The following is a 24,109-nucleotide window of genomic DNA, read 5'->3' on the forward strand; positions in this document are numbered from 1 at the left end:
CACCATAAACAAAAGAAGCCAAATGTTATAAAACAAACTTTATTAAACAATGTGTTGAGCACAGTTATGCTTGAACATAAATAAATTAGTAAGCCGGTCATAGAAGATGCTGTCAGTGTAAGTAGAAGCACAATCCATTGGTGATAAATGCAGGAGGCTAAAGGTAACATAGTGTGCGTTTTACCAGTAGAGGGCACTGCCGCACTGTAACTGCGAGTTAAGATGTGAGGCGTATTGATATGGAGAGTTTATAGCTCGACAAACATAATTCTAGTCCCATTTGTTCAACATGAGATTTTAACGACAATGATATTCTGAGTTGAAAGGGTGAGACTTCAGTAGTATTTAATAAGTGCTTAATTCAGTCACAGTACTATCTATTGGAATGTTTGAATGCAATAAAAACATTTGTACAAATAAATTCCTGTTATTTTCCACTCAGTAAAATGTTACTATTCTTTTGACTATATCAAACTTTACCAGCCTTTATCAAACATGTAAAAGTTACAAATTACCTTTTGGCTTTTGACATTCTTGGCACTTAGACCCTCAAAGACATTCAAGAAAGCTCATCAAACCTCCAAAAAACATTATTTTGGCAGCTATCGTGTACACAAAAACTCCCCCTGCCCCACCACATAGGCTGTACTCGTCACACAAAGCAGACGTCCTCCTTAATAAGTCCAACGTGAACCCTTGTTTGACCTGTCTGTCCTTTTATAAATCAATAGTCTCACTGCAGATGCTCAAAGCATCGATTTGTCTGCAAACACTGATGAACTCCTCCTGCACGGATCGGTCCGCCTCAGACGACATGTCCAGGTCCAGGCTCTCCTGTGAGGCTGCGCCCAGTGTTTGATAGAGCCGCTGTGGGTCGGCATGACCAGAGGACGGCACGTTGCCCGTCCCGCCCTGCTGGAGAAGCTGGCGGGCTTGTCTCTCTGGGCTCGGGCAGAGGACCAGCGAGGAGCCTCCGAGAGAGGCTCTGTAGAGCGAACAAGAGGAAGAGCTTCCCCTCCAACGCTCGGGAGACGAACAGCTCGAGGACGAGGACAGGGAGGGAGATGGTGGCGCACCTTCAACAGTGTCTCGTTGAGTTTGGGTGTAAGGGGGCTGGGGTTTAGAGGCCATCTCCACGCAGGAAGAGGTCCGATAAAGGCCAGGGTCAGCTGAGAGAGGATCACAGAGGCCGTTGCTGGGAAGTGCACAGTGGTTGTTTATGGATAGATCACTGCAGCGAATTGGCCTTGAAGGACTGAAGAGGCTCATGGGAAAGAGGGCTTCACTGAAGAGTGCCTCGTCTATGCTGCGACGCAGGTTGATGGGGGAAGGTGGCCGCAGGTCTGTGGTGGAGTCACTTGTAAATGAGGATGCACCTGAGGGCTCTTCGCCTCCTCCATCCCCTGGCTTTTCTGAACCTTGCAAGTCCAAATCCATGTCGAGGTCCCGGTATGCCAAGCCCCTGTTGCTGTGGTAGAGAAGGTCCAGACCGTTCAGACTGCTACCAAGCCTCTCATCCATCAGAGTGTAAAGAGGAAGGCTCTCTGTCTCCCCAAGCCCAACGGTATCGACGATGGCGAGCTTCTCCTGATGGCTCAGGGACCACTGGTAGCTCCCAGGCAGGATGGGAGACTTGGAGGCCAAGAGTTCAGTCCAGCAGCTCCCTGCAGCTGGGAGGTGGTCAGAACAGTAGACCGGTTGTGCGACCACCAAGGCTAAGGTGAGACAAACGCCGAGCTCACACAGTCTGCAGCTAAACTGAAAACCCCACCAGGGCCAAGGGTGGAAGACCTCCTCTCCACCAGCAACACCCATAGCATTGAGAATTGCATACAACTGCAGTCCTGCACATGCTAAGGAAAACAACGCTGAAAGACAAACGGTCACAGCTGCACGGTCCCAGTCCCGGCTCTCTGCGAAGGGGCAGCGGTTGTAGCGCTCAGCAGGCGTTGGAGACGTGTTGTTAAGGTGGTAGATGTGCTTCGAATCCGCCCGCACGTAGATGTAGAATACAAAATAGGCAGTAGACAGAAATGTGGCCAGTGCTACAAAGGCTCCACGGGAGATGAGTGAAAGAAAGAGGCAAAGTGGAGGCTTTTGCTGGTAAAACTTCAGTAACGTCACCGGTCCGAATGCAGCGGCAAAGTGCAGGAAAACCAGGCAGGCCAGGAAACATGGTCTTTGGAAGGCTGAGTAGGAGAGCTGCATCCTTGAGCGCATGGAGAGGAGGAGGAAAACCAGACCGAACGCTGCAGTCAAGCAGGGAAACGGCGCTTCGTAGAGCATCAACGAGGCCTCTGTGGAGGGTAAGCGGTCCTGGTGGCCGTAGGCATCGTACAGGAGCGAGAAAGATCTGGTACAACCGGCGGCTAGCAGGAACAGGCTGACCAGAGCAAAGTAGCCACATCCGGATGGGCATCGTAGCGGCAAGCAGAGCAGATTGAGCGCCGATGCTATCGTTAGCATCGCAAAGGCGCAACCAGCCCCGTAAACATGCGCCTCCCAGGCCATGCCCCAAGCTGCCATGGCACTGTTCCAGTCGGTGTACAGCGGCACCAACATGAGCGGAGCTGGGATCAGGAAGGGGCTGATTGACTGGTTCGTGGCAGTGTTGTTTTGCGTGGGCTTAACGTTTGAGTGGGTTGTGGATTCCCACGTGTCGGAGAGGTTGCAGATCCCCGATCGCTCTTTATTACAGTCTGGAAGGAAAGTAACGTCGCTCTCTGTCAGGCTGGACATCCAGTCTTCAGTGTCCAGGAGAATATAGGGAGTTTCTGTGGGAATGTCTGAAAAGAGAGAAAAAATTCAGTGGTTAAATTAGCTTCAAATAGCTTAAAGGAGATACCAACAGAAGCTCCCCTCTCCCACAGAAAACACTGCTTCTGAAATGCCTCATCAGTAGTGTCCCTTTAATTCTTCGACTTTGTGACATCACACTACGTCACCATGTCATACATTTTCAAAATGTATGCCTAGCTGCTAGTTTGGCACGTAAGTATTGATTTTTTTTGGGTCAGGTGTGTGTGAGCTGGCCAATCAGAGGAGACTCGGTATTTCAGAGGAGGGGCCTTAAAGAGACAGGAGCTAAAACAGAGCATTTCAGACAGAGGGGGAGTACCGAGCTGCAGCGCTGGACAGTATGAGCATTAAAGCATGTAAACCTATTCTACTAGCAACCCAAAATAACATTAGCAACCTGAAAATGAGCATAATATGTCTCCTTTAATATCTGAATGAGTAATTGAAATGGCAGACAACAAGAAAATCAACAGCTGTAAACATTCTGTGCAACACAGAAGCATTTAATCAGCGTATCAAAGTATCTGAGCCAGAAAACAAACTGGCTCATATCCAACATGGTGAAAGCATGCTATCCTCTTAATGTGCTAATCCTGTTTAAAAGCTTGTAAGAAGGCAACTTCAAACTGAGCTGGGCGCAAAAAGAAGAGACAGTGGCGTGTGTGTGAGTGTGTGTGTGTGTGTGTTCGACATCAGCCCACTCAGAACCACAGAGCTAGTTTCTCTCTCATTACGTAAGCCATCTGGAGTTTCTATGCTAGTACGCTTAATTATGATTGTGTCAGACAGCGTTTAGCGCAGCGCAGGAAATGGCTTCGCTTTGGAAATTTACATACTAACCATGTAGAAATGTGTTTGTGTGAAAACGACAGAGACAAAGCTTGTCTGCGGCGTGCACGTTTATGCAGTTCAATTTACCAGAGGGCGGCTTGACTGGGATGTTGCACGAGTCACGTCACACAGCAACATGCCTCGTAGATTGGCGAGAGACATTTTTGATTTCTGAGTCGCCTCCATGTTCTTTTCCATAAAACATAACCACATGCTATCTTTCCACCACATAAAAGAGCACATTGAGACTCTCTGCTAGTGGCTGCTTTGAAAAAAAACCTCTCTGTGTTAATAAAGGCAGCAGCTTCTAATTGCATCTCTGTCGTTTGCACACATGCGGGCTCATCAGTCATTTTTTGCTGCAAGCCTATCAGAGACAATCACTCCTCCATAAAGAGCCAGGTGCTTTAATGCAGCACGGTGACGTGGATAAATGAACAGGATGGCCTGACAGCACAGTAAATCACACAGCGGGCAGGTTTAGTGAAGTGTGCGCTCATAAATACATTTTGCAGTAATTTCCTCTGTTAGATTAGAGACGCGGCCAAAAAGCATTGACGTAAATCTGTGACAAAAAAAAGGGGGGGGTTTAAATATGTCCGGCGACGTCTGGGGAGTGCATTACATCGGGTGGTAATGTCGCATGCCAGTTTAAGGACCTAAATGTGCAGACATCATCACCGCAAGACCCTTAAATCTTCCATATAGATTGAAGATGTCTAATTCATTTCCTAAATAAAACTACAAGTGGAATTCATGTGGTTTAGTGTTTTTGTTTTAAGTCTTTCTCGTCCGTCTTTTAATGTACTTTTACGGGTTGCATTCATGCGTTTCCCATCCCACCCTGTCCTGGTCCCCCAATTCGCTCCTTTTGTTTATGATTTCCCTTCAACACCCGCATTTAAAGAGGGGAAACTCCCATAGGTGGGTTTGTTATTTTTAGACCGGGACACTTTTCTGTTCTCGTTGACTGCCCTGATTTTTTTTTTCCTCCCATGCTTTATGTCTTCTGCTTCTGGCTGTTGTTTTTTTGCATTGCATAGATTCAATGCGTGTCAGCTGCTGCTTCATTTACAGTTAAACTTAAAACCTGCAGCTTTTGGCTCTACGGAGGAGAGTGAAGTGGTTCACGGCGCGCTTAACACGACCGTGATGGTGCTGAGGCGCACACACCCCGAAGCCCTTTCACTTGGATTAATGTTAATGTTGTTTCTTGTACAATTTGCATCCGTGTGTGCTCGTATTACAGCGTCTATCAGTGCTTTGGCATGTGTTTACAGCGCTGACACTTTCTGCACTCGAGTGAACGAAGCCCTGCTCTTTTCCTGCCTCAGATCCTCGAGAGTGGCGGAGGATTTTCACAAACGTTTAGCTCGCTGTACGCTCCCTGCTGTCTGCCTGTTGACAGAGTCTTCATCGTTTCTCCTCATTCATCTCCTGACCCCGGAGCTGAATCATCATCGCAGGTTGTGATGAAAACGTCAAGCTCCAGGAAATATTACCCGACTGCCAGCTGCTGCATCTTTCACTGTTGCGCGACGACGCAGCACTTTACTTCAGACACCCTGAGCTGTCTTTTGAAGCTTCATCACGTTCTCAAAATATTTTCGAGGAGCTTTGTTTTTGCCCTGATGCTCAGTTTTTTTAATTAATCCTTGATGAATATTTAATAACAAAAAGTGATATGCTGTTGAGATGGCTCCCTCGTGCACCCTTCTCATAACGATCCCTCAGCACCGCGCTGGACGGTATTGTTAAGAGCATTAATGGCATCACGTCGGCATCAGTCAGTACATTCAGTGCTTCCACACGCTGACGCGCTGCTGCCAGGAAAGTACACGCAGTACAGCCATTAAACATCCTGTTCCATACTGACTGTTAATTTGCCAGGAGGGAATGACAGGATTATAAACACAGTGTCCTGAGATGTTTTAAAGGGATGGTTAAAGCCCAAAATCAAAAATGCATATTTTTTCCTTGTTTTGGTTTGAGTTGCTGAGATATTGGCTATAGAGCCATGTCTCCTTCCAGAAATCCTGATCAGGTTAGGCTACTCGAGATAAGCCGCTGGCCTCTCATCCATGATTAACTGCACGCTTCCTTCTGTGTGTTTGCACGAGAAGAAAATATCTCCGAAACTCTGCAACTCACACCACAACAATCTAGATGGATCAACAGTGTGACACGTTAGAGGAAAAATATGGATTTGGGATTTTGGGGTGAACTGTCCCTTTAAATCTGGTTTAGTCCTGAGACAATTTCCGTCTAATAAAATTTGACAAATGACGGAAAATCGATGGTTTAAATCTTTTATGATGTCAAAATAACAAATATTTGACTTCCTGTCAGTCCAAGCGAGCATGTTGAACTGGACTGGGATTAGTTTCGACCTGATTACCAAACGTGATGAAAAGTCAGGGGATCAAAATCAAAATGATAATGATTAATCCTCAGGGGAAGATGAATGAATGTATGTGCAGAATTTCAAAGACTTTTTTATTTAAACCCACAAACGTCAACCTCATGGTGCACTAGTGGAAAAGTCAGGGAGTCACCGAATCATTCGGATTCATCATCTGGGAACCATGAATGTTAAATATGTTTCATGGTAATCCATCCAGTAGTGTTTGACACAGTTGTGGACCAACATTGCCAAATACTTCCGTGCCGCTGGCATAGTTAACAGTCTGCCAGCAGATTGATCAATGGTGGCAATAATCATTACTTGTAGCACTAGAGTGAGACATGAATGTGGCTCCACATGAGTCATAGGGAGCTGTGTTTAATACTCTAGAAAAGTCCTGACATTAGCAGCTTTAAATGATGGTATTAAATATGACTGCGCTGACAATGTCATCCTGTCAAAACAGACAGCGGCTGTGTGGGAAAATGTGGCCGGAGTGTAAAACAAACACACGGCTGCAGGCGATGTGAATGTGGAGGCCGCTGATAAAGTAGGTGGGGTCCAGCACGGTGTTATGCCAATGACTTCTCGGTCCATTTGTTTACTTTCCAGGGCGATGGGGACGGTTCGGATGCCACTGACTCAGAAAACGTGACGTGTTATTGAATTAGTGCCACGTTTTGTTGCCTCACTCGTGCCAGTAGCCGTCGCATCTGAGCCGCCGGGCTGGCCGAGGCAGCCTGGACAGGGTTTGGTATGCGGTGGCTGCAGTACAAGGACGGATCAGAGCGTTACGTTCCGCTGCATGCTGCTCGGTCATCTGACACATTCCTGTGGGAACGGTTCTCTCGTGGTAGGGACGGTGCACACATCTACAGTAGACAGGCGCAGCATGAAAGCAAAAGGGCCTGTGGAAACCAACTGAGAGGTCATTTCAACTGCTCGGATTTAGATTTCATTTTATTCCCACTGACGACGAAACAGCATCACAGTTAGCGACTAGTTGGTGCACATAATAGATCCTATTCACAGGGTGCAATATGCAAGATTTGGCCACCTGTCAAATTCATACTTACAACCAATAGGGGGCAGTATATCACCAGAGGAACGTTAATTGCTGCTAATTGTAGCTGCCATTAGCTACTCAGCTCAGCTAGCTGTCTGAACTGGAAGCTTTGGACCGGGAGCGGCTAGGAGCTAGCTGGTTAGCATGCATGCTTCAGTATATTACTTTACTTTTACTGTTGAACATTCAAGAGTTATTGAGGTATTTCATTTTGGGCCAAAGTAGTGGGCAGACCAACCCAGAGACGACAGGCATTACCCTCCTCAGGCTACGATAGCGCGGCTAAAAAATCACACGTCAAGCTTTCTCTTGATCAACGAGGCGATATTCTGCGTTTAACCCTGCCCGGCAGCTATTAAGCGCAGATTACTGTGAATATTTGATTTGAAATTCAGTATAAATCACAAGAATTCAAGATCCCGGAGCTGTCTTGAGATGATTCAGTTAATTATTAACACAAAGCGAGAGCGCGCCGTCTGGAAAGATGAATGAACACTAATCTTCCGAAAATCAGCAAAACCCATATTACTCGACTTGCTTCACGGATCATTTCTAGTGAGGGGTAGTTTCATTTAGTCCTCAGTGGAAACACTATTAGAGCACGGGGGCTGTATTTATGTCTTCATTTCTCTGGGTTTTGCCATTAAACCTTCAGAGGTCTCACCCAAGGCACCTTCAATCTGCAGACCAGCCGAGTTAATAAAGGTGAAGGATTCGTTTGACGTCACGTGGGCGACGACCCCCTCCTCCAACTACAAAAAAAACAACAACACAGAAATCTTTAATTGGCTTCGTGTTGATTCTGCATCACGAAGCTGAGAGCTCCGTGTAGTTTTCATCTGATTGCCTTCGTTTTCAATTTGGCTCACTTCAGAGAAAGCAATTTAGACGGCGCTCGTGGAGAAGTTAGAGCCGTGCATACTGACGAGGGGCCGGCTGTGTGCGTTGGAGAGTTTATCTGCTTCTCAGACAGATGCAGTTCACGCGGCGGGTCAATTAAAACAGATAGGAGAGCCCGTATGATAGCTGCAAATTTGTTTATCTGCAGCGGATACTCTCGTCGACTGATTTTTGCTTGAGGGAGGACATTCAAACGACAGACAGACGGACCGCTAACATTATTGTCTCGGTCACCGATTTGTGACGCACCGAGCTAGAGATCCCCGCAGTGTCCCGTCGTCAGCGAATGGCACATTTGACAGGTCTATTTTTAAAAATCACTTGACAACATCTGCTATTCTGGGCGAGGAAATGTGGGTTACATCTGCTCCTGTGAACTGGGCTGAAAGTGGAACTGAAACATACTTAACCAGAAGTCAAGTCCATGATGAAGGACTAATGCAAAGTATACAACAGACTAATATTTAAGTTTACAATGATAATTTTGTTTTTTTTGGCTGCCCACATCTTTATAGTGAGGAAACTTTTTGTTTATTTGGGAACCCCTTAAAACCCAACAGCCCCTTTACACCTTCAGTTTGACCTTTTATTTCCCTTTTCACTCTTTACACTGCTTCTCCTCACTTCCTCCTTTGCAGCTGTAATAATCACTACAGCCTCTAGAGGTCGCTGCCTCACAGCAAACATAAATAATTGGGTTGTGGGTGAGGATGTGCTGTATTGCACCGTTGCAGAAGATGACCAGCGAAGACGACATTGAAAATGTGATGGAAATATGGAAAATGTGCATAGAAACGCACATATTAACAAAATTGTAGTTGCACCTATTGTTCTCGTATGTTTAATCAATAATAAGAACAATTTGTCACCCTGCCTTAACTCTGCTGTCACTGAACACTTGATCAATACTTGTGTGTGTTTTAAGCTTTTTAAAGGCATCTATTGTCACCGGATCGATCGTTATTTACCTCAGAGACAGCACGGGGGAATATTTGGTAATTGTTCCCAGTCTTTTCTTTTCTTTTCTTTTCTCAGGACTTCTGCAGAGTCACAGCTTGAATGAGCAGCTTTCTCCTCCCATTGGAAGCAATTAAAAGGCTTCAGGCGAGGGATGCGGGGTAATTGTTTTTCCCGGTCCTCTGACAGATTTACTGATATTGAAGCAGCTACAGGACGTTTTTATGAAAGTTACAGCATGCCGCCCTCCTAAACGGAGTGGAATCTGAAGTTAGTTACAGCGTTTGTTTAGCATCTGAGGGATTTGTTTCCTCACCTGCGCTCCGTGGCTGGGATGGCGTTAGCAGCTTAGCGGATGGCGTGGAGGTGTCTGCCAAACCGGCGTCGCCGTCTGCTGAAGGCGCCGCACCTTCCTCATCCTCCTTATCCTCTTTGCCTGGCAGCCCTGGGGAGACACATGCAGTTTAACCTCTGAGTGAACACAACAGTGCAGTCTGAGGAGAAGAGATTAGCAAAAAAAAAAGGGAGGTTTAACCCTTTCTGTTCTCCGGTCAGAGTACGTCTGAGACCTCACGCTGCAGGAGATGGAAGGACTATATTTCTTAACCCAGTTCTGTCAAACGGATCGGCCTATCATCCATTTAGTTGCAGCCAGTCATCCATAGCGCAGTAGTCTGGCCCTCTGTGGTCTAATTGCATTGACATCCTGATGTGTGCGCGTGTGCATGGGTGTGTACATCCTGGTCCATCCTAAATCCAGACCCCTCGTTTCAATCGTCTGTCGCAGAGCTCAGAGAGAGAGAAAACAAGAGAGCGACGGAGCCACATCGCTCTGTTTTCCCTTCGGTGCGCTCAAATATGTTGTCAAAGTCTGCGCAGGGTTTGTGCGTTTAACAACATGAGATCTGGGACGATATTCAGTGAAATCTGTTGATGGTGAAGCCAGGAATAACAGGTACAGTGTTAGTTTACAGCCTCAGAATAGTTATTAATAAAAGATTTCTAGACATAAGGCTAGTAGGAGGAATAATGAGCCACAATCCTAACAGCTACCAGGCAATGCGAGCTACTATGCTACAGTATAATCTAGGTCACGCTCATAGCGCCTCAGTTAATTATGAGTTTTAAAAGTCTCCCAAGCAAAATCTGCTTTATTGCAGCGCTGGCCTCCGCACAGCTGGAGATCTGTCTGAGCCAAAGGAGAGGGAGAGTGATGAGTAACGGAGATAAATACTATGAAACAAATATCATGTGTGCCTGCAGTCGAGGCTCAAGACCTTAAAGGCAAGTGCACGTGTTAATAAGACAGTTACAAGGTGTTTAAAGTGACATAAAGACACTTTCTTTACCACCAGTGGTTGTTTCTGTAAATCGGTGTTATAAAAACTTAACAATTGTAAGTTGTTTTTGGAGTGTGCATCTCAAATTTTCAGGTTTTTTTAACAAAATGTTTTTAGTTTGAATCAAAGCTTGAGATTTTAAAGGCACCCTGCAGACTTTTTGGTCACTAGGAGCAAAAAACAGAAGTTTTTGGTAACACAAATGAATCCTATTTGGTTTGCAATCAGGTTAAGACATTAGATTGCACACAATTGCTTAAAAATGGATTTGAATACAGTGTTTTATGTTTGTTAAATTGGTCCAACAATTCTCTCTTCACAGCACAGTCGACCGTTTCACGCCGGTCTGCTGTTGATCAATAGTTGGAGGACAGAACGTGCCACTCAGCAAAAGCAACAACAAGGAGAGGAAGAAACAGACTTCAAGCTGATAAACTCGGACGTAAATAATGCCAAATTCCAAATATCAAAACAATCAGCTTGCAAGTGTTTTATGAGGGAGGCAATGAATTCATTGCTGCCTCATTAGCAACTTATCTGACTCCAGCAGAACCCGACCGCTTCTTGATTTTTGGGGTTCTCTCAAATTATGCAAGTCAGAGGTATTTTTGCTCTGACGGTAGCGACGGTAGCGGTAGCCGACTCAAACAGAAAAATGTTTTGAAGTTATTTCCCTTGAAACCGTTTCCCGTCACAACTGTTTTGTTTTTACAGTTCAGCTGCTGTTTTGTTGTCAGGCGACGTGGAAGGAGCCGCAGCGTCCCGGTCCCTGCAGCATCTCAGATCTGCACTGATGTGCCTGCAGATTAAATTACATCATCTAACAAGATCTGCTCCGCAAATGGGATATGAGGACAGTAAACGTGCACTCACTCACTCGCTCACTTGCTCGCTCACCCACTCACAAGCAAGCAAAATTACTGATGACCAGCTGTGTACAAAGTCTCTGCTGACAGAGCGGAAATAAAAGCAAAGAAGGATGAGAGGAAGAGAGGATCTGCATTTTACTTTTTGAGCAGCTCGACAGAACACAAGTGCTGAATTATCATTTCACTGCCTCATTAGTACATTGTTTTGGCCTCTGTTTCCTTAAAGTAGGACAGTTACGGCTGCAGCTAACGATTATTTTCATATGTCGATGAATCTATAATCTATTGTTCGGTCTGTAATATATCTAGTTTTGTCCACAACCCGATGATATTCAGTTTACTGTCATAGAGGAGTAAAGAAACCGGATAATATTCACATTTAAGAAGCTGGAATCAGAGAGTTAAAGTTGAGTTGTAGCCCAAATTGAATCTGAAGATGGCCGTCCTGGCGTGGCAGTCTTTCGGCGTATAGCTCCTCGTTATCTTCGGCTTCCAGAAATTATAAACGTAAGATGATGTTGCACTCCGTTACACTCTGCTTTATCTACGTGAGCCCCCGAGAGAGTTTGTGAAAGAATACATGCGTGGGCTTGTAACACACACGGCGAGCTCAGAGTGATAAGAAAGAAAGAGGAATGCCTCGGATGGACGTGCAGAAGGGAGTCGGATGCTCGTAATTAGATAAATGGGATGTTACGAGTGAGATGGCTCAGCTTGACTTTTTTTATTAATGTACTTGCACTAAATTGCATCACGTTGTTGCTAATTCGGCTCATTTTTGAGATGGTAACTAAGGGAGTCGTGTTAACTCCATTACGCTGTAAAGTCTTGCTTTAATATCACTCTTGAATAAAGATGAGAAACGATCCAGATTGTTTTATAACTGCATATACGCCTCAGTTGGCACTGATGGACTGGTATGGGAGATAAAGTTGTCTCTGGGTGCCCTTCCAGGGGACAAAACATAAAAAAAAGTGTCCTATAGGGTGCCCTTCTAGTGGACAAAATGTGATAAAGTGTCCTTTAGGGTGCCTTTCTAGTGGACAAAACATGAAAAAGTGTCCTTAAGGGTGCCCTTCCAGTGGACAGTGTGATAAAGTGTCCTCTAGGGTGCCTTTCTGGTGGACACAACATGAAAAAGTGTCCTTTAGGGTGGACAGTATGATTAAGTGTCCTCTAGGGTGCCCCTTTAGAGGACAAAACATGAAAAAGTGTCCTCTAGGGTGCCCTTCTGGTGGACACAACATGAAAAAGTGTCCTTTAGGGTGGACAGTATGATTAAGTGTCCTCTAGGGTGCCCCTTTAGAGGACAAAACATGAAAAAGTGTCCTCTAGGGTGCACAGTATGATTAAGTGTCCTCTAGGGTGCCCCTTTAGAGGACAAAACATGAAAAAGTGTCCTCTAGGGTGCACAGTATGATTAAGTGTCCTCTAGGGTGCCCCTTTAGAGGACAAAACATGAAAAAGTGTCCTCTAGGGTGCCCTTCCAGTGGACAAAACGTGAAAAAGTGTCCTCTCTTCACTATAAATATGTCACAACCTTCTGTGCTCCGGTGCCCCCCTGCATACAGCTGGTGCCCTTTTCATTTCTCCCGCCCCTGCCCCTCACACATCCTGACTCCACCACTGTTAGTCTGGGTAATTTCAGCCTGAGAGCTGTGGGTCAAATCCTAAAAACAAACAGGCCTGATCCACCCAGTTTCCTAAAACTCATGGACTCTCTCCGGTAAAAGAAGTCATTACGAGGAGATTAACATAATATTAAAGTCAGCACAGTGTAAAGCCCCTTTATCCATGTAAAGTCTATACCAGGACATCAGATATTCACGTCACAAGCTCTGCTTTTAAAACCATTTCCATAATGTCAGTGGCTGCACTTTAACTGTTTGCCATAGCGCTCCAATCATAGAGACAATATATCCTCGCAGGTGTTAATGGACTGTGTTAAGGGTCCAGTCTCGCCGTTACAGTAATGAAAAGGTGGGAGGAGGGGCGATAAGGAGCTGGATGAAGGGAAGCTTTCAGGAAGAAAATCTACACCAGCCTCGACCCCTTCTCTCTTCTCATTATTGCCTTCGTTGTCAGATGTTGTCCCTTAGCGGAGGATGTCTCACAGATGCAGACCAATGCTGTTTTTCTTTTTTTTTTTTTTACCTGACAGCCTCCTCAAGGGCACCGCCACCCAGCAGACACTCTCCCGATCAATAAAACCCCCCCCTGGTTTGTGTGGTCATGAGCCACACCTCCAGTAGAGAGACGGTGCAGCTTTTAAAATTCAGTTCCAGCACACAGACAGAATATTCACATCGGGATAATGTATGATAATGCAGGGCCGCCGTGCTTTCATTTTCATATTAGTCTCCCCCTGCGTCCTTTGGCAAGGTGTAATCGCTTAAAGAAGAAAAGCGCCTCATTCTAACGGTTGTCTTTTCTCCACGGACGACCGAAAGCTTCCCCTCGTCCCCGTCAAGACGTTTTTTTTCCAACCTTCGCAGCAGCCGTAGCGTGACATGCCATGACAAGGAAAGTGACAGGGATTTGTGTTTGTACAGAGATTGCAAAAAAAAAAAAGGAAGGAGGAGGGAGGAGACTAAATGGCAAGAAGCCATGTTCAGCATCCGTGAACGGCGACTGGCGAGCGGACGGTCCCACAGGAGAGGTGCTGGTTTCGCTGAGTGTGCGCCTGGAATACTGATACAGGGCCACAGCAGCAGCAGCAGCAGCCCTCCCCACCCGGGCCAGCCCTCCCCACCCGGACCAGCACCCCCCTCTGTCGTTTTCTGCATGCACGACCGAAAACAAGTGCAGACACAACACGGGGCGCTGCAGACAAAACACAACAACGTGACTTTCAGTGCGAGCAGAGTAAAGCAGCGTGGCCGATCCTGAATGGATGCATTCACTTTCACATTTATATTCCTGTTACTGATGATGTTCTTTGTGACGCTGGGCTCGGTCTCAGTCCATTTTTCAACCTCGGATACAGTAGTAGATAGAAGAGTCTCAATCTCAAGGTCCATTTAGTAGCTGTGCTTAAGCTTTTTGCTCAATTGAGATTGTTTCTCGTGATTGAAAGCTACAGAACAGCCACTTAATGGAGCTTAACGTTGAATTTTGTCTGGCGATGAGCGAAAAGTTGCTTAAAAACAGAAAGATGAGATAATTTGAGATAAATGTGCGTGCTTTTCAAATACAACAGGCCTTGTTAACTAATAATTGTCGGGATTAAGTGCTTTATTTTTGTTTTGCCAAGAGTTTTGTGTCAAAATGTGTCGACGAAAATGAATTTCAATCTAAAAATTTCAAAAAATGTATTTGTGCTTTTATTAACAGACATTTAGCGGGATGGCAGAATAAAAAAAGAGAAGCTAATCGATATAAGCAGAACATCACCGTGTCCTACACATGCAGACACCGCTGTGCTGTATGTATACATCCTCAACAACAATCACGTCTTTTATCAGACGGACGCCGACCCTCCCCGGCTGAGAATAATCGACTCATCATTTCCAGGCTCAGCCTTTGACCCGACATGATGAATGCCTCCGTACCTGCAGGAGGATGTTCCTCTGAACACTCATTAGGAACACAGACACCAGACTGCCACCAGTGTTGGGGGGATGGGCCTTTGGAGAAGGAGGTATTGCCTCAATGTCATATCAAACGGCTACCAGTAGCTCTGTGGAGATCGCACCACCCCCATCCAGCAGAATTCAATCACATACTGTTTCCTTCCATTCACTGAGGTAATGGCTTAGGAAATGTCGGCGTGGAAAACTCATTATAGAGTGTTTAAGGGATTAGTTAAGATTTCTTGAAAGTGATTGTGAAACGCAAAATTAACTGAGGGTATGTCAACAACAACGGATCACTCAAAAAAAACATCCGCAACAGATTCTGCTGCTTTACTCTCCGTTCAGACGTCTCCGCGTCTAGTCGAGCGTTGGAAACACAATTAAGATGGTAAATTCTTTTAGATGACTGCGTCGTGGATCAGATCCCATTCCTGAAAGCTGTCATGTTGTTGGAATGTGTTTGTCCACACGATCAGCAGCCTGAGCTAATGTCTGTCCATTAAAGGAACAAAGTCATTATCTGCTCACCCTCATGCAGATGGGATGTCAGGGGAAGTTTCGTAGTCCGCAAAACATTTCTGGAGCTTAAAACAATGTGCAGCATGCTCCGAAACAACTGAAGTCTATGGGGACTAGTTTTAAAACCTAAAAAACAGAAGAACATAAAAAAAAAAAAACAACAACCCAATATGGCTCCATACGGCTCAGGAAGCCACTAGATCCCAAACGCTAATGCTTTTAGCTTATCAGTGATGATATCAGCTTAAAAATAAATGATCTCTTTCAAAATCAATTTTTTTTAACCGTATTATGGTTTATTGTTTTATTATTTTTTTGCTAAAAACAACCAAACAAAAAACAACAAAAGAAAAACAAGAAAACAGCCCAAAAAACATTAAATCAACTGAAAAAACAAACAAACAAACAAACAGTATTATGGCTCAGAAATGGCTTTATACCCTGAAATCTTCACTGTAGCTGTGAAGCTAAAAGTGCTAGCATGCATGACCTCAACCTCATGTTGAGGGTATAAATAACATCTTTCCAAATCAATTTGTGAACTCGGGACACGGATTACGCCCAACGAGCATTTTCTGTTTCTTTCAGTTGTTTTTTTTTACTTTTTAAAAGACATCTCCACCGACTTCAGCTGCTGCAAACCTGTTTTTGCTGCGAAGCTTCAGAAAGATTTTGTGAATTACAGAACTTGACTTTTCATCAGCATGGGGGTGACTGAATTTTCATTTTTGGGTGAGCTGCTCCTTTAAATCCACCACAGAGTAACGCCACATTATATAAAAACATGTATGATGTGATACTCTCTCTCCGACACTCCAGCACATAAACTATCACTGCAGTAAATGTTGATCCCAGACGTGTTGACGGGGTTTCAACAATATCTGGATTTATGCTAATGCCCGGCCTTTGACTACTTACCGTGTCACAAACGTCATTGATCAAACCAACTGTCTGCCGCCTTTTGACAGCCATCTATTGAACCCTTAAGACCTGCCAGCACGTGATTGATCACACCTATTCAGTCAATCCAGCCATTATTGATTTCTTTAACTTTGCTTACCTCCTGCTATCGGGAAGTTAACCCTTTGGCTCTGAGTTGTGCTTGTTATGGATTCTAGTTTGCGATCGATCCCCATGGCAGTGGTGATTACCCCCGGCTGTTCCTCCACGGGCCCCGACCAGGTCTCAGAGAAGCCTAGGTCGGCCTCGCTCTGAGCGGGGTGAATTTCTGTAGCCGTGGCCTCTCCGGCATGGAGGGTAACACTAACAGTCGAGTCTTGTGGTTTTGTGTCAGACGTGGTTTCCGAGGACCTCGGAGGGTGTCCGCTGGTCAGTGTGGTCTCCACCAGTCCTGGGATTGTTGTTGTGGTTTGGGTTGCTGCCCATGTCAAGGCAGTGGGAACTGTAGTCTCTGGCGCTATCGTCGACAGGATCTTTTCTGTAAAATCTTCCTCTTTAGTGTGTTCCTCTGGGACGTGTTGTGTAGTGGCACCCATGCTGGGCCCTGCTGCTGGTGCGGTGCCCCATGGTGGGTGGGTATGTGTCGCATTTTGTTCAGGAGTGCCTGTGCTTGTGGGACTGTTGGTGAACAGAGTGTTTCTGATAGAAGTGCTTGTGGGAGAGTAGGAGTCTGAAACAAGAGTGTCATTGTGGCTCTGCGCTGTGCCGCCGTGTGGAGAATCTGATGTCCCTGTGGGAAGTGATTCTGCTCCTATCTTCGTCACGCTGGTGAGGAGCCCCTGAGCCAAAGAGGTGGGTGGCTCAGAGGCGTCAGAAATGCTCCCTTCGCCCGAACCCGAGTTGTCTTGCAATCGACTGATCTGCTCCGTCAGCCCCTTGGCGGTCGTGGTCAGCGCGGCGGCCTCGTTGCTATCCTCCGAGCTTCCGTAAAAGGGGATACGGAAAGGTATAGAAGGAAGGGCAGGAAACTTTGGCCACCAGGAAGAGCTTTGTTTATTCTCCGGCGGGTTTTCTCTCGGCGGCGTCGGTCCCCACAGGGCCTCTTCGTCAGCCACAGCCTGCTTGTTAAGTAGCACAACACACCAGAAGCAGAAGGCCAAGGTCCGGAGGAGGCGAAGCATGCTGTCGACAGTGGGGCACGGATCGGTCACATGTTGTTCTCCATCGTCCTGCTCCCCCGAGGCGGGTTTGGCTGGCTCTCCGGCAGAACGGCCTGAAAGACAAGAACACACCGAGTGACACACTTTTCATCCGCTCGCCGGACAGCTAAATTTAAAAGTCGACGAAAACTTAATAGGATTCGCATCTGTTCAGCTTTTCTTCTCGTCGAACATTTTTGGAAGGCTGAGTGTGACCTGCTTTTTTTTTTTTTTCCAGACTGTAAAAGTAAATCAAGTATAGAAACTATGCCGCCACAGATCACGGCAAGAACTTAAATATTACGGGCACCCGACAATTAGTGGTGTCCCGTTAGATGTGGTGGTCAGTATTTATGTCTCGCATGCGTGCTGTGTCGCGGTGGTTGGGCGGCTGCACGGACTGACCAATTAGAGCCAGAACTTCCATCCATATGTAGTCTATTCAGTGAGGAATGGTCAAGAAATAATGTGTGTGAGTGTTGGGGGAGGTTTTTTTTTTTTTTTGAAGAACAACGTAAGACTAGAGGGACCCCTTTTTCTTTTGTGGAGTGGTTCAAAGTCACTAGCCTGTTGCCTCAGTGAAAAGTCTGGAGCACCAAAGGAATTTCCCCTGCGAGAACAACAACCTGTATGCTTTAGCTGTACTTAACTCCCCCCCGCACCCCCTCACAGTTTTGCCCTCGCTCTCTTTCAATCTCACGTTTATTTGTTCTTTAAAGCAAAGAGATCTGTACGTGTGGGAGTAAAAAGAAAGACATCAGTATTCACAGAAATCACAAGTTCCCTTCCAGCTTCTCTGTCATCCTCTCGTTCTCCTTTTATGAGTGTTACTTCACACTTTCTCCATCGTCAGCCTCTGTGCTCCTCTCCGACAAGTTGATTTACTACTCTCCCTCCTTATTTTCCCCCTAATCCACGCCAGTTCTCTCTGCTCCCTCCGCTCCCTCCGAGATCAATCAGCCACCAGTGTGAGGAGTCCCTGGCTCTTTCTCACCGGAGAGCAGAGGCTTGACCCGCCATCTCCCCCCTCCGTTCCCGCCTGGAGGGATGAAACCGAGTCATACGCCGAGATACGAGGGCCGGCTACGAAGGGGTGTCAAACGCAGTGCTTCCCACACACCCCCCGGATTTAGCATGTAGAGCGAACAGCATGAAAATCAGTTTGCAATGAGGTGAGGTTGTTTTTAGACGCTCGGGCTCGACCAACCCACGCACGGTCACATTACATGCGCCCAGAGATGCGATTGTAGATGAATTTGGATCTTGACGCTGCATGTTTGCGCTTGTTTGCCCACACGCACTGTTCCCAGTACACACACCCACGCTCGCACACTTTGTTGGCTTCTTCGAGACGTTAATAAAGCAATAAATTATGAAAGAGAAAGGGTTGAGGAACAAAGTTTATTTTAATTAGTTGTAAAGCTCGGGGCAACATATCCTCCATCCCCGATTGCCTTTTTGTTGATTTGATGCATAACTGATGAATTATTTAGACCGTGTCAGGAATATGTATAATTTATTTTGGCTAACATTCTCACATTTCAAGCTGGGTATCCCTTTCCACTAAGTCTTACTTGCTAAACTCTCACTTCTCGACATATCTTCCTGCTTGTTTTTAAGTTAGCAGTCGTAGTATCGCTCCATCAGGAGGATCTTTATCAGTAGTGTCTCCTTATGTCTTATATCAGCGCAGCAGGAGCAGTTTTCAGCAGGACTGAGTGTTCTTTTCCAATCACTCAGTCAAGAAGGAGAAGACTTTCCGCTCTCACTCTGTTTGATTTGAGTACAGAAGCAGATGGTATTTTGTTGATGCTGACTCATCTTGTCATAGCGCACAGGCAAAGGTCTTTTCTCAAAGATGTTTTTCTCAGTATCAGGTCCTCAACCTCCAGGAAAGTAGCTGAAGTTATTTATTCGCCGCAACTCTTATTTGATCATAACATTACAATTCACTGCCATTTTTAAAGCCCCAATAAAGGTTTTATGTAGTTGATCAGTCATGGAAATATAGACATACATACCCTTGACATTACTTTATCTCCTAATATACCATTCAACTCTTAAGGTGAACTTGTCAGCTAACAATAGCACATGCACAAAGTCATCAGATACTTTTTTTTGGTCACTTGAATTAATTAAAGTCCAATATTCTGCCTTCTTTTATCTCTGTTTTGCTCTAATTGCTCCACTATGATCACCAGCTAGCTGCTAACTGTCCACAGTTAGCGCTTAGCATGCAGTGTACAGTTGGTTTACCTGAGCTTTTAGCATGACAAAGAGAGTGTTGAGGGTGAATCACAACATTAAAGGTGCAATATGTAAGAATTTTACTTTAAAACACTGTGAAATTAACTACAATTAGCATGCTAGTTAGCATGTTAACCAGCTAGCCCCAGGCCTGAAAACCTCTTTCTCCCAGAGGTCAAAAGGTCCTGTGCTGGCGCTGTAAACATCAACTCTCCAGCTAGCTGCACGGCTAACTGAGCTAACAAGCTAATAGTAGCTACAGTCACAAACAGACTAGCCACTCTGGTGATACGCTGCTCCTCTGTGTTTGGAGTTCAACAGGTGGTTGATTCTTACATATCGCACCTTTTAAAGTTGTGGGCCCAAAAAACAAAACAACGAGCAAAAAGACACTAAAACATTAGCACAGGATACAAACAAAACAGGGACCCACTCAACCATTAGTCCACAGTGCCACGAGCTGTTAAAACCTTTTAAAAAGTAACACGCAGTTAGTGTTCGGCTGTCAACGCCTCTGTCGGTCACATCACTGAAAACATTTTGAACAAACTAGCGATCAAGCTAACAAATTGATCACCTAATGTACTAATGAATCAAAGAGCGTACATGCCACAGCTTGAGCTTGAGACTGCAATTCCAGCTCGGGGCTTTAAAACTTTCCTGTCGCCGCATCAAACACACACGCCTGTTAGTGAAGGCATTGTCTGGTTTGACAGGCAGCAGAGCGAGTGGAAAGGAGCCGTAAAAAGTGTCTGTGGGGAATTTACAAGTCCCCTCTATTATTTTCGCTGGCGGTTTTGTCTCGCTGCTCCCGCCGAAGACACTGTAGCGTGCTCAGTGGAGCAGGAGACGGAGGAAGAGGAGGAGAGGCAGGGAAGGAGGGCAGAGAGCGGAAGACAAGGGCAACAGAGGAGACAGAGACAAAGAGACCATATTGACATTCAGTCGTGGCATTCGAGGAGAGTAAACTCTGCGGCAGTCTCCCTGACGCTCATCTTAGTTAGTTGCCAGAGCCTCGTTCATTAACTCTGCAAACACACTCCTGTCTTCCAATTTAGCTCCCCCCCCCCCCCGCTCCCCTCACTTCCTCCCAGGACCATCAGCCATCTTGCTCTCAATCAGCCTTCAACCTGCTCCGCCACATTTCTCCGTCGTAAATTAATCCGTCGGCGGTTTTATGGCGTTACAAGCCCGTCCGAGATAACAAGGCCACGGAGGTAAAGCTAACGAGAGGGAGAAAGATGAAGAGGGAGAAGAGCTATAAAAAGGAGAGGAGACTGGATTGGAGGTGTGTGTCGCTGCTGAGTGATTGAAATGGAGAGGCTCTGCAAACACAAATGGAGACGAATCGACTGCGGTCAACGTCATTACTATTTAACAAACCTGCTATAAGCGCGGCGAGGCCCGAGGATCAATGACACAGGACAGGATAATGGAGTAATTTACCTCCCTGCAAATGGCTACTGTTGTGGGTGACGGTGGTTTCTCTCTGAATGTGCTGTGTGGGTGTGCATATTTACAAGCGCTGGTTTCCACTCTAGTATTATTTCCATGTATACATGAAGGCGCAGTTGGTATTTACATGCGCGTTCGCCCACGTGCCGCTGGGTCCTGTGTTGTCCATGAACACCACGGGGCTCAGTCGCCCATCCAAGGAGTCAACTTATGGCTTTTTCCTGTTGTCCTCTCCTGACTTTGGCGCCACGCGCGGATGTCAATACTGCACAGATTCAATCCGACTGGCCGCTTTAAGCCAGCGGGGATTTATTCTGCATAAAGCAGCGCATCTGAAGGGCTTTATGAGGCGTTAGAGAGCTTAGCGTAGCGAGCGAGTGTCCGTCCATCCGTCTATCGATCTGCGAAGTTGTCATCGTGGTCATGGACACGAAAGAGGGATGCAGGGAGAAGAAAAAGAAAGAGACATTTTCAGGTGATTGATGTCTTAATTTCAAAGATTTTGGTCATTGCACGTTCAGGGATTCATTTTACGGTTGGTTTATTTCAACATTATGGCGAGGCTGCCATATTTCTATCAATAAAGATTGATTAGATATGATGCTCCATATCAATACTGTAATTGAAGATGGATCAGTCAGGTTATTGGCGTGTCATGTTCATAGTATGTGTGCAAGAAAGACGTGTGTTGTTGTTTTAAAGGAATAGGTCAACATTTTTGGGAAACTGCTGAGAGCCGGATGAGAAGATCTAACAGCTACGAGCAGTTAGCTTAGCTTAGCCAACGACTGGAAACAGGTGGAAACAGCTCGGAAAGTCTCTGGAAAGTTACTGCTTCTAACCAGGAAGTCTCACCTGATTGTTTTTACTCTTTGGTACAAATTAAAGCTTATGTTGGTGCGATGGTTGAGTTTTGAGTCCCAACTCGACACTTTCGGGTGCCGTTGGCCCTGACCTACAATCCCAAAGCGTCAGTATTTGATGAGATGGGAATGAAGCTCAAAAATCACCGTTCTTACCAATTACTTTGCCTTGAACAAAGACAATATAACTTGTTAACTTTTGAACCAGACCACCTTTATGCTAACCTAAGCTAATCGGCATCTGGCTGTAGTCTTTACAGGAAGGTTATGAGAGTGGCGTCGATCTTGTCATCTAACTCTACTCCGCAGATAATTAACAATTAACTTAAAACACACAAAAGAAGAAAACCACTTAACTACGTAGCCTCTGACAGAAGCACAATAATCAAGGAAAAGTGGCGAAATAAACACAATCGGAGCAAGTCGACAATATCAGGCAGGCTTCTGAAACGCTGGGTTGTAAAGCCACGAGAAAGACGGACCAAAAACAAGGCTTAATCCTCCCGTTTTAGATGCCAATAAAAAAAAAACACACAGATTTCTAATGGATTTCAAATAATGAAACCATCTGTGTTTACACTGGTTGCCTATAACACCACTTGGAAACACTGGGGGGGGAGTTGTCTGTTGACACTTTAAGATCACTGTTTAATTCCTCATTTGAAATAATGTTCATTCTCTGTTCCTGTTACGAACTTACACTGCTGTGAGTTGCGAGGTTCAGATCTGCAGATAGAAATGGTTCAACCAGCTCCGGTCAATAGTCCCCTGGACATTATTGACCATAACGAGAGCTGCTCTCGTGTCCGCAAATAGCCAAACCTGTGAGCAGCATCGCGGGGCACGAGTCCAACAGGTTACGTACTGCAGGCTCTACAACATGCACCATCCCGAGTCATGCTACTTACAAACAAGATTAATGCCGTGCTCTTCTAATCTGCGGGGTTTCCTCTGGACACCTTACAAATCCTGTCTCAGAACATTAGCGGCGACGTTAAAAAAAACTCTCCAGGACTTTCATTCGTGCAGGAAAAACTTGATTCGCTCGCATGTAATTTTTCCATTTTCTGGGATTAGTTTGCTCCTCTGAACATCTTCCACGCCTCTTATACTCTTTTCTTAAATCCCCCACTCGTGAAACGTATTCCCCCGTGCTTGAGAATGACATTAATTGTGTCGGGCTAATGCTTGTGTTAGGCTAAGAGCTGATGAATGCAGTGAACCTGCCGGCTGCAAAGGGCGCTCTCAGACACAGGCGTTCCACCGACTGCCTCTGCCATGGTGACAGCTGAAGCCAAAGACGTCTCGCTAATCCCGGGGATTTGAGCACCTTTTGGACGCCGCTGTTCCGCTTGTAGGAGTGTGCTGCACTCACATGCAAATGGGCAATCACAAACACACACACATGCACACACGCAAACACACATCCATGCCTGCTAGAGCATTTGCTAGCACCAAAACACACACACACACACATTCATGCATATGTATTCTGTGCATCCTTGTGCTAAAACAGATTGAAAAAACATGGATGTGATTGGATAATCCGAGCCAGATTTTCATGAAAATACAGATGTTAACATCTTTATATATCAGGTGTGCCCAGATGACACACTGACAGACACACACACACATTAAATACACCCCCCAACACACACATTTTCCATATTTTAAACGATCCAGTGTGATCTCTTTAATCCTAAACCCTCCTCCATGTATTAAAGGAAATACAGTATGTTTGTGAGTCAGCGTGTTACAGCAAGCACACTGGAGTCAGACCCACACATCCCCCTATCCCTGGATGCAAAAACAGCTGATTAACACACACACACACACACACACACATGCAGACAGGACAGAGAGAGAGAGATGAAAACATGTCAGCTGCTTACCTACAGATGTATGGAATAAGATGGAGAATCCACAGCCAGCGGTGTGTGTGTGTCAGTGTGTGTGAGTGTGTGTGTGTGCTGCGGGAGAGACCGTCTTTCTGAGCCCGTGAAGGTTCGTCTGTGTGGAATTGAGTTCCAGTCTCCCTCCCACTCTCTCTCTCTCTCCCTCCCTCTCTCTCTCTCTCTCTCTCTCCCTCCCTCCCTCTCTATCTCTCTCGCTCACTGCATCAGTAGTCCACAGTGTGGCTCCCCACCACAATGCCTGTGGTCACACCTCACCGAGCAAATTGTTC

General features: G+C 45.8%; 1 protein-coding gene across 2 annotated transcripts; it reads right to left on the reverse strand.

Annotated features, from left to right (window-relative positions):
• Window positions 1-23: 23 nt before the first annotated feature.
• prrt4b (proline rich transmembrane protein 4b) lies at window positions 24-23,900 on the reverse strand. Of its 2 annotated transcripts, none has more exons than XM_084345869.1 (4): window positions 23,817-23,900; window positions 16,321-17,433; window positions 9,274-9,402; window positions 24-2,786 (listed from the first exon to the last, which is right to left on the reverse strand). In XM_084345869.1, exons 2-4 carry the CDS (start codon window positions 17,339-17,341, stop codon window positions 718-720), a joined length of 3,219 nt encoding a protein of 1,072 aa, XP_084201995.1. In that variant the 5' UTR covers window positions 17,342-17,433; window positions 23,817-23,900; the 3' UTR covers window positions 24-717. The 2 variants fall into 2 exon arrangements, with proteins under 2 accessions (XP_084201995.1, XP_084201996.1); XM_084345870.1 differs by having other exon boundaries at window positions 23,821-23,888.
• Between the last annotated feature and the right edge of the window lie 209 nt (window positions 23,901-24,109).

Source organism: Pagrus pagrus, assembly GCF_965226575.1.
Source record: "Pagrus pagrus genome assembly, chromosome: 23".
Classification (NCBI taxonomy): Eukaryota; Metazoa; Chordata; class Actinopteri; order Spariformes; family Sparidae; genus Pagrus; species Pagrus pagrus.